At 33.3% G+C, this 15,793-nt stretch overlaps 1 protein-coding gene across 1 annotated transcript in view; it reads right to left on the bottom strand.

The window, feature by feature from the left end:
• Positions 1–7,717: 7,717 nt before the first annotated feature.
• Positions 7,718–15,793, bottom strand: part of LOC119674180 (protein windpipe-like) — a 53,517-nt gene continuing 45,441 nt past the window's right edge. Inside the window, exon 4 of the mRNA XM_038085304.1 lies at positions 7,718–7,891. Within this exon, the coding sequence (XP_037941232.1) occupies positions 7,718–7,891 (174 nt within the window). The remainder of the gene's footprint in view (positions 7,892–15,793) is intronic.

Below are 15,793 nucleotides of genomic sequence, written 5' to 3'. Positions count from 1 at the left end.
GTTGTTTCTTTCTCCGCATGACAGAGTCACTTTCTAACGCACCTATATTCTTCAAGTGGTAATTGAGTCAACAGTCTACAGTGTTCTGTGAGAAAATCAGTGTAGATTTTAATATCATTTCTGCTATTACTGAGTTCCGGGTCACAGGGGAGTTTTGGAAAATGAAAAAGCCGATTAGCTACCCAGAACTGCATCAAAAACGACATTGACAGGATCTCAACCAGGATACAGGATAAACTGGGCCAGTATAAAGAGGATAATCAAGTACGGGAAAATCACATACGGCTGGAATACTGGGAAAGCTTCCCAGGACTTAGACAAAGCAAAGCACTGATATCACCGTACTCCTACAAATACATCCTTAAATTCTGAAAATGTAACTTAAGGCTACTAACGGGTTTCTTTACAGCTCAGTATGGACTAAAATATCAGCTTCGTCAAGTACAACTATTTGCTAATTCGGAATGCAGATAATGCCTCGAAGATGAGGAAACTACCATGCATATTCTTTGTAAGTTCCCAGCTTTAATAACGCTTAGAAGAAACTTGTTTTATATGGAACTTCTGTCATCAGAACAAATTAAGAACTCTTCTCTAGATTTAGTTCTAGACTTTAATCACAAAGCTTTAAGAGGTTTTGTGTAATCAATAGTTAGACAGGTACAATGGGACTCTAGGCTGTTAGGCGATTTCGCGCTTAAACTTTTAATAATAATATCGTTTCTGCTAAGGTTAAGAATAGCGTCAATGCATCTTCTTGACTGCCACATGCCTGTTTGGGTTCTCCAGTGTTCAAGTGGGTTTTGTTTCCCTCTTTCACATATTAAGTTATTTATACATTTGAGTAAATTAAAATAATATAATGGCTTATGTCATATCGTCTGTCTTCGTAGAGAATTTTAAGCTCCGAAATAATCACAACAAAATTTAGTACATTTATATTTTGCTAATTAATTTTTTTAATTTTATGTCACTCATCTCAGTAAATTTACATGTTAAGTCCATTCCCCGAAATTAGCAAATGCGTTCTTGAGTGCAGAACACATTTCCGAGTTTCAAATTTTTGTCGCCATAAATTCAACTCTCGACCTGCATACTTCATAATGCTGGACCTTAATAAGCTCAGAAATGAAAAGACTTGTGCATTTTTGAGCACAAGTGTCACAATTACTTGACAGGGACACTCTAAACAAACGCTAACCACCAAACTGCAGCAAAATGGCAAACGGCAAACGGCAAGCTGCAAATAACCAAAACGCAGCTCATAATGTTGAGAAATGTGAACAATGGCAATGGAGCCAAAGGACAACAGTGACAATATCTTCACAAAGCAACACGAGCTCCAAAATCCAACATGAGTAAGTTGTGGAGTGTCCAAAACTTGCACTAAAGTGACAAGGATCTTGGCTTGAAAGCTGTTGAAGGATATTATAAAATGGCTGTATGCCAACATTGCGGCCGCAAAAACTGAAACTGAAATGTCGCATTTATGCTGAGGGCAAAAATTTGACTAGAAAATGCCGCAAGCAAAAATATTCGTGTACATTACAAATATGCACTGTCACTGGACTGGGTTTGGAAGAGGACATGTTTTCTCTCAACAATTAGTGTTCTTCTTACTAACATTTCGGTAAGTGAAGGAATAAATATGACCTGAAGTCATAAAGATAAATGTTGAAAGAGTAACGAGATGTTTAATACCAAAAATTGTTGTGAAGTTGAAATTAGGAGCACAATTCTAACCCAAAAGGTAGCACGAAATATATTTTGTGGTAATTCAGGATCAATGTTCTAATCAATTAAGTTTAGTGATGCCGGCGATCCCTAGGGGAACCACTTAGGCCTATTGGACGATTGTGTTGCCATATAGTAAAGAATCTCAAGGTTTAAAACCATTTAAAACCTCTGGCGAAGTATAGAATGCTGTTTAGTGAGAGGTCTTGTAATTGATCAAGATTCTCAAGGAAGGGGGGGAGGTCATAAAGTGTTGAATCGCCACCGTGCATGAGCTGGGCAAAGACAAAATAAAGGACAGACACTTTCATCGTCTTCCCCATAGCTGCGATAGGTACGATTGATTGGGAGAGTTAGTCTTATAGTATGGTTTCATAATCTGTAATGACCTGTAAGCAAACATACCATAACACTGATATTTCTACGGGACATCTCAATGAGTGTATTGGATTTCCATTTTGTGGAAAATCGTCAAATTGCATACAGGTGCCTTAAAAAGTTCAACACAGAAAGAACTCAATAATAATTTCCATAATATTAACGACATGCTCAGATTGCTTAGGTGTTCCGAGTGAGTTCCTATAGCACCCTTACTGGTAAAATCGTCTGCTTTGTAGTTGCGAAATAGTCTCTATGCAGGACCCAGATTAGAAAAATATTGAGCTGCGTTAACATTTCTTTAAAGAGAAGTGTAGCACACAAAAGCCGTCCTAGGTATAAATTGAACTAAAATCAAGGACTTTAAAGCAGTTTGATTATCTGATAGTGTGTACATATTCCTGCCAAATAATTCACTCACTTTCAAACGAACTGTGGCTTTCTTAATGAACACTACAATGATCCAGGAGCTTGTAATACGAGGATATTTAAAATGCGTAACGCGTTATCATTAAAGCGTCACAATAGTAGTACAACCGATATAGACAGACTTAAAACAATTCCCCTCGAATGCCAGACCGTATCTATCTCGGAATTTTATTGAGAATAATACAAGGTAGAGACCCTGTATTTGTTGTCCATTAATGACCAGGACTCGTTTATCTCTATGAAATTATTCATTTTCAAGATTCAAATTTCTTCAAATAGCATCATTTTCCTTCTGATATTTTTGACAGGTTAACATATAGGTGGTATTACAATCGTGTGTGATGAGATGAACAAAAATCCAAATTATAAGAAATAGTGCGTTAAGAGCTGGATCCTGTACTCGCAAACTAATATCTACTTGATATTATTTATACCTAATGTACGCAATATATTGTCTAAAAAAAAGGGAATAACAGGAGGGATTAAAGTTCTGAGTTAAAGGGTATACAGCCCACGCAAAAAATATCCAATCTTCAAATTTCAGTTTAGAATTGCGCAGATGTTTTGAAAAGAAAACGTTTATAAACATTAATTAATAGCACCAAATATTGTAAATGTAAGAGGTTTTATGTTTAACTCATGAGTGAAGCTGTAAAGCTTTAAAGAAGCTAAGATGGACCTTTGCCTTGACATGGTCTAGTTATATCCACACATATAACGTCAATTAGTACTCGAGGAATTCTTTCCAATGTGGCGTCTTTCGTTGCATTATTTAGAAATGTGTATTGAGAACACCGTAGTGTTCACCCCTCACGGCACATAACTAAGTGAAAGAACTGCGAACTCACATAATATCTTCTAAGAAGCCTGTATTGTAAGTAACAGAACAAAAAGTAGTCTTAAACGTATTATTAATTCTTCAAGGGTCTTATAATTTCTCTAACTAATTAACTTAGAGTGAAGTGTTAACTTTTAACTTTTTTAAACTTAGAGTGAAATGTTGTGAGCAAATTTTAAGTAATATTTATCTATAACCTATTTATCTTTATATATATTTAAATATACATTTAAGTAATGTTAAAAATGAAAACTTAAATTGAAGAGTTGTACTTAAAATCCGAAAGTAATATTAAAAAACTATGTTCTTGAATATAAAAATTTAATATAACAACTGAAGGTCTAGTATAAAGTAAACCAAACCAGAAGATAATCTCAACCATCAATGTTTAACAATGTCATAGATGCGGTTCATGACACTTTGACCCTCACTTTTGCCAATATTGTGATGAAAAAGTATCGTTACATTGACGATAATGCTCAGCTCAACTAAATAATAACAACAACAACTACAACAAAAGTAACGAAAGCAGCAACAACAACATCCACAAGAGTCATAACAAAACAGCAGATAATATCTGACAACTTAACTTGAGCACAGGAAAATCCAAGTGCCAAGGAAAATGTAATAGAAAATTATGCCAAAGTAGATGTATAAGTGCTCATGCAAGGATTACGGTCATTTTCATGTACATTGAACTAATAACAATAACTTTACTACTAGAGAGAAAACATAATCAACAGATTTGTTAGTGTTAAAAGTTTGTATCGCACCAATCCTTGGCCTTATTTATAAAATAGACAACGTTGACTTAACAATGCTCGTGTATATATCGTCCTTAGATTTTTTACTTGGTTCTTATCGTGTAAAAAAAAAATGGATACCATTTACTATAAATTCTTTAACCAATAAAGTGTGTGTTTGATATGGTAAAGTTTGTGTGAACTTCAACCTAAAAACCCATGGTCAAGACGCTCGTGATTTCTCATTTTTGCTGTTACCCATTTCGGGTTAAATTTAATGAAGCGAAAGTTATCATTAAGAAGGACTCTATGTACTACACTGTGAAGAACAGCTAACAGCTACACATACGTATCCAATCCATTACTTGTGTACATAGTTTTATTGGACTTGAACAAGAGTTTAGCAACACTTTTGCCACGAAACATCTTTGAAATTTATCTTGGCTTGAAATCAAGAATTACTTAAGCATAGAGGAAAAACTTCTGCAACAATTTTGCAATAAGGTTCTTTTTTACACCAACCTACCCTACCCAATTTACCACAAGGAAAATGTGTTTTGGTTGACCATAGCTTATCCATAAAACTTACAAAAATTGGACACTATTCAAAACATCCTTAAAGATATTCGAACCTTGAAACTATTTTACTGCTTCCAATTGGACGAGTGTAAGGAATGTTTGAAATCAAAATTTATGTTCTTAAGGATTGTTTATTGTTGGTTTTAAATGACTTATACCTAAATCCCAATTGGTAGAAAAATTGTGTCTTTTAAGGATATATGTAACTTTTTTGGCAGTAAAGGTTTTAATTTATAGGTTATAATGTATATTTTTTTTTAATAAATGGTTTTAAAGGATTCAGTTTACTCTAACACATACGATAGATATATGCTTTCATATATGTTATTATACAATAAAGAAATGAATTTGGTTTCTTTAAAAAAAATATATAACCAAATAAATAAATCCAACACAATATGAAAAATTAACCCTAATATACTTCCATATATCGACTTTTATATACATTATTAAAGGAGATCATATCAGATCAATTCCAGTGATTAGCTGTAACATACTTGCGCATATATAGTTTTATATACAATATTAAGCATTAGCATTTCTCTCTAAATATATGAATGGAATCAAACAGATGAATATAGCAGAGTTTCAGGGATTAACGAAAGACAAGGAATCAAAAAAAAAAATTTTAATCCTCTCTAAATATAATATCAATCCTCTAAAAATATATAGTTGGTTTTACATTAGGCATGATAAATCTCATTCGGAAGGAAGAGGAGACACACAACAAACTGATAAGTCGGACTTGAAAAAATACTGTAATCCATGAAGACGACTCGAAGACGACATTTTTAGTGATTAAAGAAAGACAAGGAATCAAAAAAAAAAATTTTAATCCTCTCTAAATATAATATTAATCCTCATAAAATATATACATAGTTGGTTTTACATTAGGCATGATAAATCTTATTCGGAAAGAAGAGGAGACACACATAATGCTTAAAAGTCGGACTTTAAAAAATAATGCAATCTGTGGAGACAGCAAAAATACCTTTTCTTTTTACGTTAAAGATGATTATTCTCATTTGCAAAGAAATACTGGAATAATCTGTCAATGCTTTCACAATTGCTATCACTTATAAGTAAATTTAATCTAAAACGATTTATAGATTGTATACAACTAAATCAAAACAATTTGAAACTAATTTTAGAACTTCCGACAGGACACTGTAGATTGAATTATCTGCTTACAGAGCTAGAACTCACTATAAAAGAATGAATGGTATTATAGGAATGAGTATGGGACTACATAATACATGCTGTGGAGTTTCCGCAGCCTTGAGGCATAAGCAGGAGAAATACCTTACTAAGCATTTCATATCAAATTTAGAAATAGAACTTTGAAAAGTAGATTCAATACCACAATTTATTGGATGACGAAATAAATTTCTGGAATTAGGATTCAATACTACTTGGAAGTTGGACTTAGAAAAATACTGCAATGCATGGAAATGGTATGCGATAAGTATGATTATTCTCATTTGGAAAGATGAGGAGAAGTACAAAAAATTATACTGGAATTACCTGATAGGGTTATCAATATCCAAATCAGTTATAGGGATTTAAAACCCGAAACAATTAGGGGATTCTATACAGCTAAATAAAACCAACTTAAGACTAATTTCAGAACCTCTGAGAGTGTACTGTAGGTTGAGTCATAGCCTTACTAAATTGAGAATCTGCTCTAATGGAACTTGTAGAGAAGATAATGAGACATCAAAATATATGTTGATAGACTGTCCAAGCGAAAGAACTACCTAGCTGAGCATCACATATCGGATAAAGAACATGTGTCCTTTAATGACGGCTCCAATGTCACAGTTTCTCATAGATGAGAACTTGGAGACACAAAGTAAAAAATAGAATTTAGAGTGATATAGGAGGAGAGTGTAAAGTTATGTACTATCATCATATTATAATACTACTTTTATATTATTATTTTTAATTATAATATATTTTTTCTTATACTTTACATACTCGAAATACATTGAATGTTTTAGTTTAATCTTGAATTAAATTCAATCTTAAATGCAATCTTCTTTCACAAGCAATAACACAGTTGATTTCGTGGTAAATAAAAATTACAACCAAACCCTTAGGACTTGAATTTTATGTTTTAAAATGTTCAGTATTATTATTGTTACTGAAATTTTCAACTACTATGATAAATGTGAACAGCACTCTTTTATTAAATATGCAAGCTTTTAGATTTTATATGCACTGCAAGAACAAAGTAGACAAACTTTTTCCAGTACTGAGCCAGACCATCACTACTCATTATGCAAAAATTTAGCACTTAGTGTGAAAATTTTAACCTAAGGTTTGTACTACAGAAATTTTAACTCAATTTAGATACAAATTATGCCCTGCAATTCTCTAACCCTGCTGCATATATAGCATATATATATAGCATATAGCATAGATAATACGAATTTCCGGTAAAAAGACCAATGATTAGGTTCTTCTAATGATCAGGTTAACAGACGGAAACCACTAAATGCGGACAAGAACAATACATGTCTCTAACAACTGAGTAAATAAGTTTATTATGAGGAAATTCTGATAAAGTTTTATTTGCTCCAAAAGCCAAGATAAGAATTTATTCAATAATTAAAAGAATAAAATATGAAGGTGATAAATTACAAAACATCAATAGAATGTGTTTTGGTTCTTTAAGAAAGTATTTATTATTGGTACAAGGATGAGGAATTTTAAGTAAGAAAGGGTCTATTCCAGAAACCTAATAAGATTTTGATTAAACTAACTAAAACTGTTACTTTAAAAATAGATGAAGTAGAGTAAAGTAATCGGTAAATAAATTGTTTTTATATTTTAATGTATACAAATTTGTCATCACAGAAATATTAAAATTTTCTGTATCCTTCAAGAAGCTAACCTTATAATCATATTTCAAATTATTTCAACACTAATCAACATTATTGTTAACAACATTTTAAAACAAAAAAATATTTTTAGTCACTGTGCGAGCACTTCGCATGGAGTGTCTGCAAAGTTTTCACGCCAGGGACTCAATATTTGTGCCATCATCATTATCAACATTATCATTATCATCATTATCATCATTACCGCCAACAGCGAGGAAACTAAGCGAATAGCGCAGGAGTGAATTCTTGCGACGCATTGCACAATAAAGTTCAACAGTCCGTTGCAATGTGGCGGTAACAATTGCCTTTATAATGGCAACCCTTTCAGAGTTGCATGCAACATTTGTTGTACCTATGCACAGCATGTGCCATAGACTGATGCACAGCAGTGGCTTGATTTAGTTTTGGAAGTTATAAGGATGGCGCACAAGTAGTAAAAGAGAAGAATAATACAAACTAAAGCATACTTCAAGGCGTGTTGCCGAATTTATTTGTATTTGTGCGAATCTTTGGATCGTCGTGCTATACAACACTAAAAATAAGAACGTAACTCAGAAATATGGCAAACAATGCTCTGTAATGTGCACCGTTAAGCATTTCATAGTGTACACGAGATTGCTTCCCTTTCTGTCTGCATTTGTTTAGTTTTTTACAAAAGAAGTTTTTTGTTGAAAAATTGCGCAAATATCAGCAAATGGAAATTACAAGACTCTTCATTCATTTTTCGCAGGTTAAATGGGAATGTAATGAGATTGTTGTAATCTAAGCAACATTGTGTTAAAAATACACATAAAAAAATATTTGAATCTTGTAACATGAAAAGATATTACTCAGAAGGAAATTGTATTCAAAACAATTATAAATTTGTTTTATATTCTCTATCATTACATATAAGAAAGTTCGCTCGTACCCTCAATTAAAAGTTTAATTTATATTGCATACTTGTAGACAGCTATCCATCTGGCTAAAATAATCCAGGTTCTTTGAGATAGCGTCAGATCACAAGACTCCACAATATATTAATAACGTGAAATCAATATCCTTTATGCCAGACAAAATGGAGTGGGAAGAAAATATATTCAATAAAACTTCTGGTTCAAAGATGACTCCTAAACTAAACATAGTTCGGGCTATGGATTCTACAACTCAGTGAACTGAATACCTGTCAGATTACGTACAATGACTTGAGATTTTAAAACAAAATCTGTGTCATGAATATCTGCGGTAGATATCTGCTTGGGAGGACAGCATTAAATACATACGATTCACGCTTACAATGTTTACAACCACTTTTCAAACACAACAACTTTAGCGCGAAGAATAAAAAGCTGATCTACAGTCAGATAATTAGTCCAGCACTACTTTATGTAGGTGTCGCGTATAACAAAACTGCCGATACTACTATCCAGAAGGTACAAGTTGCTCAAAGTCAAGCTCTCCAAATACTCTTCAAAGTGTCATGAGACATTCGCATAAATGACATTCTAAGAGACCTTAGAATAGATCCGGTCAAAAAATACATAAGGAACAGTGCCCTGATGCTATTTGTGAAAACCGACAGGCTGTCCTACTTAGCGCTATCTAATGGCAGAGTAGTCACTAACTACACGGGGCGCTACGCAGATCTTAGATCAGTCATGGAATAATCACGAAGCTTATGAGGAATACACAAATTAGTCAGTAAGATGGATGGGACTCTGCAGAAACCTCTTAGCTATCAAAGAGTACAATTGTACAGATGCACTAAATAAATTTATTTTACACTGGATAGTCGCTTATAGTGGGTTTTATGACTATTTAGGAGCATTTGAATTTGGTAAGGAGCTCTGAATACGTGATTTGAGATATAAGTGAAGTGAAAGAAATGCTTCAGTGATGATAGATAGGTAGAGTAGTCTAACAATGGAAACACTATCATGGACAGTCAATACTTGAGCCCATTTAAATACGGCAAGAGCTTTTTTTATAAAAAAAATATAAGATAAAAGCTGAGAGTTTGACTGAGTACTGAATGATGAGATTGAAGTAGCATGATGAAAGCTGAAATGAATATGAATCGGTTTGGAATACTTACTTTTTTAGTTGGCTAACAAACGTGAGTCGTCTATGGCTGCATTCAGTACCGTAAGCCAGGCAGCCCGATTAAAAAATTGATGTTGATGTTGTCAGTGGGAAGTATCGCCACCATAACGACCTGCTGGTACCGAATAAAACACTTTCTAGCTGACTCGCGGTATAGCTGAAGTAAAGGAAATTATGCTGTTAAGACAGTTTAGTAGCTTTCTAAGCATATGGATCGATAAATAAGGGAACTTAAATGTTCTCTTATTATTGGTTATAAATGTTTTTCTTAATAATATTATCTCAGTAACTTGCTCATACTTACTCTTGTTATAGGTTAAGTCAATTTTTATAAAAGAAATGTTTTTACTAACCGGCTTATATGCCCGTTTGTTGTTGATTAAATCTATTTTTATCAACGAAATTATAAGAGGTCTTACAAATCCCTTAAACCAACAGGTTGACAAAATAGCATAGAATCATATTTATTTTTATTAATAAAGTTGACAAAAAAAGTTGAGTGTAGACTGCATTTCGTTTTAAAATAAAATATGCACTATTTTGTTCAGTGTAACTTAAGTGCAGCTATAATTTTTCTTAAATGCAAGTGAAAATTAAATTAAATTGTTTGTTAGTTATACTTCTATTTCCTCGCAACTAGAAACCTATTCCCGCAAAGAGAACTCACAAAGATGTCGCAACAATGTAGGCGACGATGTAGTCGGCAACCGCATGAGCAGCACTGATAAAGTGAATCTTCTTTCCGCTTAAAACGTTTCTTAGCTTCACAGTAAAGATGCTCGAGAATCCATTCTTCGCTATTAGCGACTTAAGTGCCCCGCAGCAGGACATAAAAACCAACGCTTAAGCAGGAAAAATTTAAAGAACATTTGTGTTTAGATATTTTTTGAACTAAGTGACAATCATTTAAATATAAGTTTTGACAATTTGTTACTCGGTGAAGTGAGTGAAGTGTGTTGGTAGTTAAACACAGGAAAACTATTTGTAAACCAAACAAAAATTAAACTCAAATGTGATTAGTATTCGGTATAGCGAATCTGACGGCTATATTGCATCCCTGCGATTAAATTGAAGTTGAAGTTTTATTTTAACAAATGTCCTTAAACGTTTTCAATAATATTGTTAACTAATGATTGATATGTTAGTCATTTATTGCTTTTTCATACTTGACCGTGCTTCCTGCCACCCTGCAGAGCACGCATTTCGGGTGGTGCGCGACATTTGGGCGACTTGCGTAGGAAACGCCTACTTAACGTATCAGCAGTGCAGTGCAGAAGTACGGGTAACTTGAAAATTACATAAGAAAATAACTGTCAGCAGAAGATAAGATATGAACTTAATAGACTTGTAAAACATACGCTTCAGTAACCCCACTGGCAGCAACAGCAAATAAAAAAGTATAGAAAACAATTTCAAAACTTTTGCTTTCACTGCAGCAAACTAATAAAAATCAACTAACAAAATAGAATGGAATGGAAGTTGGAAGTTGGAAAAGAAATCTTTTTAACAATTACTTTTTACCACTGTACTGACTCCGAACAGGAGTGCTTTGAAGTTTGTATTGTGTGCAGGAGATGTCTTATCTGAAAGTAACAATTTTACTTGTCAAACTGGCTGAAGTGAAACACCCGTCCTGAATCATAGCAGAAGACATTGAAATGCATTAGTGGATATACGTATAAGCTTTTGCACCACGACGGGGTGTATGTCTCGTCGTGCAAATATTTATCTTAAAAACTTTTTGTTAGCTTTCTCATACACCATCCCATACACCATTCTGCAACAATAATAACTATTAGAGCAACAACAATACCCCACCTTGAGTTAGCTAAATATTGCTAATATGGAGCAGCCTCCTTCTTGCTACTTCTTATATTGTTTATATTGTTTTCTGCGTGTTTGTTTGCTGCATTATCAACTTTTGCGCCATTCTGATCAGAAATGATGATGTTCTGTTGACATTTTGACTTGAACTTGCCTCTGCAATTCTCTTCAGCGCGACATGTGTCGTGTCATGTGGTTTTCCGTGTCATTTACTGGTGTCATAGTTTCATCTTTACTGCAAACATATGTACACTCAACACCAGACCTCAATGATACCATTTTACCATTTAAATGCAGAGCAAGAGGATGAATAGGAAAACCCAACCTATGCATGATGAGACATTACAGGATACAGGATAGTGTGCGGAGTAGAGAAGTTAAGCCTGCTTATTGCCTTTCACTTCCTGTAGTCAATGATTTGTGCGTTCTGCAAGCCACTTTCTAAGCGACTTCAGTATTGAAGTTTTTCATTGTACCAATTCAAAGTCAATTTCAATTAATCAAATGTCAAGTATTTGACATGAAATTTATAAGTTATTTAATGCGTCATTGGTTTGGTGGGGAAATTCATATGAAATTCATTTTGATACATTGCCAAAACAAATTGAAATAAGAAAATTTTTAGCAAATTTTATTTTTTTCTTATCATTAAGGATAATCCTCAGATTAGACAATTTTGGGTGATTATATTAAAATTTATTCATTTTTCAATGTCTTTCAATTGAGAAGAAAAATAAATCTTCTTAAATATTTTCGCTATAAGCAGTTTTGAAATGAATTTCACATCAAACGGTATGAGTATAGAAAGAAAGTTTTCCTATTGGATTAATAATTTCGAAGCCACATGAGATACTCGAATTTCAATGAATAAATAAAATAAATAGTCTTCGTTAATAAATCAGTATTTTTATTTTCTTCTTATATATCTTCATTGAATAATTGTGTCAAATGTTCTTTAAATACGATTCGTGAGTACACGCCTTTGTTTATTGGTAGAGTTCATAAAAAAATCTCAGTCAAATTGGAACTGATGAAATCATGATGGGTCAAAGTATGACCTATATGTACATTAAATTAATTTCAAAGAAACATCAAAAAAACCAATTAAAACTATATATATAAAAAATAATTATTTTAATTTAACATAAAATATTTTATATTCGATTCGCACAAATTTATAATATTGTTGTTAATAATATACGATATATCAAAAACATATTAAAAAATCGAATTTAAAAATGTTTATTATTCAAAGTAGTCAAGTAGTAGTCAAGTTCAGTAGTCAAAGATGGATATAGGCACAGGATCTGGAATATATTCCGCGAACATATGGATTTGTTAATCTTGTTACATTCGTAACTGCTCTCCAAATTTCAAGCAGAAATTTTTACCATTAATTACTGATCCTTTGTGCTGTTAACTGTGCCAAGCTGTGGAATTAAAGCAAAAGTATTCATTTGAGAATATCCTTACGGAGTTTAGAACTCTCGGCCCAGTAATCTTCTCCTGCTTCAGATCAGAGACGGACAGTCACACACAATATGATAAAAGGTCTCATCTATCGCCAAGGAAGACGACATACTATCTCTTTAGACAGACCGAACTTATTCAGATAAAAACAGAGACCATGATGACTGGTCAGTTAACCTGCTAATTACTTTAGTTCTGTACTACTTAAAGAAACGTTCAACCATATTTGTATTGACAATCCTTTGCCCTGACAAATAATCAATGTGTCACACAAGCGGTACATTGCATTGGTTACATGTTGGTTAGAAACGTCTGATCTGCTTTGTCATTGGTCACAAACATGCTACAAACTAACTTGCTAAAGGATCTTAATTGCAACACCTTACTTTGAAGAACATCTTACGCTTCATTTAATATTCGAAGTCGGATCCTGAAATATTAAAAGGAAATCTAAGAGGAATATTTACGTGCTCTTAGATTTATAAAAATCAAAATGGATCTCTTATGTCACTGTAATAATCTAAACCAATCAAAGTAAGAAAATATTTTGTAATGAAGTTCTTATTAAGGGTTACTTTCGGTTTGGTATTCTTAACATTAAATTTTAAAATATAAATGTTGTTAACTGCTCTAAAGTAGTATATATATTACATAGGTATATATAAAAAATTACTGTTTAATTTTTTTTTTTAATTCATTGCGTTAAATGATTTTTTGTCAATATTTTAAAGTGATGGCAAATTTGTTTCCTGCATTTTTAAAAGTTTACTTGCTGAACACTAAACGTCACTTACAGTCTTAACGAAACAATCGGTTTAAAATATCTGATCAACATATTTCAGTAAGTGAAGTGTAAATATTCCACCGAAACAACAAAGTTAATAATTAATGCGCATCAACAGATTTTTGGTTGCCAACGGCCAAAATTGGTAGCACTTAATGAAAAAGCTGAGTTGAGGAAGGATAAAAAGTCCAGAGCTGAGGAAGAAAAAAAATTTTTAAAACAAAAATTATGTTAAATGTACGAGGACATTTTTCATGCATATATCGATGCTAGCATAATTCGCATATCTTTGTAGGCATTACGTGTGTGCGACATATGAGTAGTACAGTACTTTCTATATAGAGAGATAATCATACCTATATATAATTTTTATTACTTTTATTTTCAATAAATAAAATTATATATTTTTGATCATTATAAATATTTTTTTGTTTAACTTATGTTGCGATTTATACAATAAAGAGAAAACTAAATAAGCTAAAGTGGAAGAACAATGCGAAACGATCACTTGATGTTTTTTTTTTGTTTTTGCGGAAAGGAGACTTAAAAATGGCTGACGCATCGTCACTATATCGTTAAATGGCTTCGTCACTATATCGTCACAATAGTTGTATGCTCTGTTTGCACGGACTAAAAACAATCTCCCTCATGTACCAGACCGTTTACATACTGGAACTTTATCACGAATACTCCAGGATGGACCCTATCCTGAAGTATGTCTTCAGGAATGTTGATTTTCCAATATAAATTTTTTTGTTTTTCTTTGTTAGAACGTTAGCGTACAAGCTTCTCTTAGGTTTATTTGTTTTTCTCTTTTTCGCTTAGGTTTTTAGGCCATTTTTTGAATCATATTTTTTCTGTTTAAGTATGATCGGTCTATGGTGGTCCAGTTTTCTTCAGATAGCATCATTTTTGTTATGATGTTTTCAACGTTTATTTCACCGACTATTATTTTAAGTGATATTCTTGCGGTGTTCCATCTGTTGCATTTGAAGATGGTGTGCTCAGCGTTGTCTTCGTCAGCATCTCCGTATATACATTTTAGCAATACTGGGCTGATGAACACCACAGTCAGATATCTAGTCAATACTTGGTATAATTCAGACAAGAAACAAACTAGTCAGCTACTTCAACTAAAGCGGAACCTGTTTAGCACCACGGTATCTGTGCTGACGGGATATTGCGAAATAGGAAGACATGTTATGAGACTGGGTCGACCTGGTGTCTTCGTCAGCATCTCCGTATATACATTTCAGCAATACTGGGCTGATGAACACCATCGTCAGATATCTAGTCAATACTTGGCCTAATTTAGAGAAGAAACGAACTAGTCAGCTACTTCAACAAAAGCTGAACCTGTTTAGCACCACGGTATCTATGCTGACGGGATATTGCGAAAGAGGAAGGTATGTTATGACACTGGGTCTACCTTAAAATGATTTTTATTGAGGTTGTGGTTCTGAGAATTAGAAGGAGACCGTGCTCCTTCTCATTCTCAGTGTCCTTCATTGTATTAGTGTCTTTCTTTAGCTAAAAGAAGATTAAAAATCTTCGGATCCCCTTTTCTAACCGATTTGACTGAGCTGTCATCCTGTAATGTTAGGTACTTGGCCAAGTTTATAGAACTGTCAGGTTGGGGGAGTGGGGGAGTCATTACCTTTTTCGGCATTGGCTGTATAGTGACTTAAATCTATGTACGTAGCAATGTTATTCCTGTGGTATCAGATTTCACCATCATTTGAGCTCAAGCGGGCTTTTTGGAAACAAGGCCGCCACTTCAACCTACCTACCTACCTTTACCGATCGAAAACCGCATGCAATGTACCAACTTTATTGTGAGATATTTTTGAGTGTGTAATTTTTAGCGACATTTCACTGTATTTTAAAATGACCATCATGAGTAAAGCAGAGCTATTGAACGAGAAACATGTAAATTAATAAGAATTTTCACGCCGAAAACTGCAACTTCGTATTTATGTGGCAAATTATGTGTACAGGCATTTCATCTGTGCCGGGTTAAGCCTTTAAATATGGATGTATCTATGTG

Source organism: Teleopsis dalmanni, chromosome 2, assembly GCF_002237135.1.
Source record: "Teleopsis dalmanni isolate 2A chromosome 2, ASM223713v2, whole genome shotgun sequence".
Classification (NCBI taxonomy): domain Eukaryota; kingdom Metazoa; phylum Arthropoda; class Insecta; order Diptera; family Diopsidae; genus Teleopsis; species Teleopsis dalmanni.
This window is presented reverse-complemented; position numbering and strand designations above follow the sequence as displayed.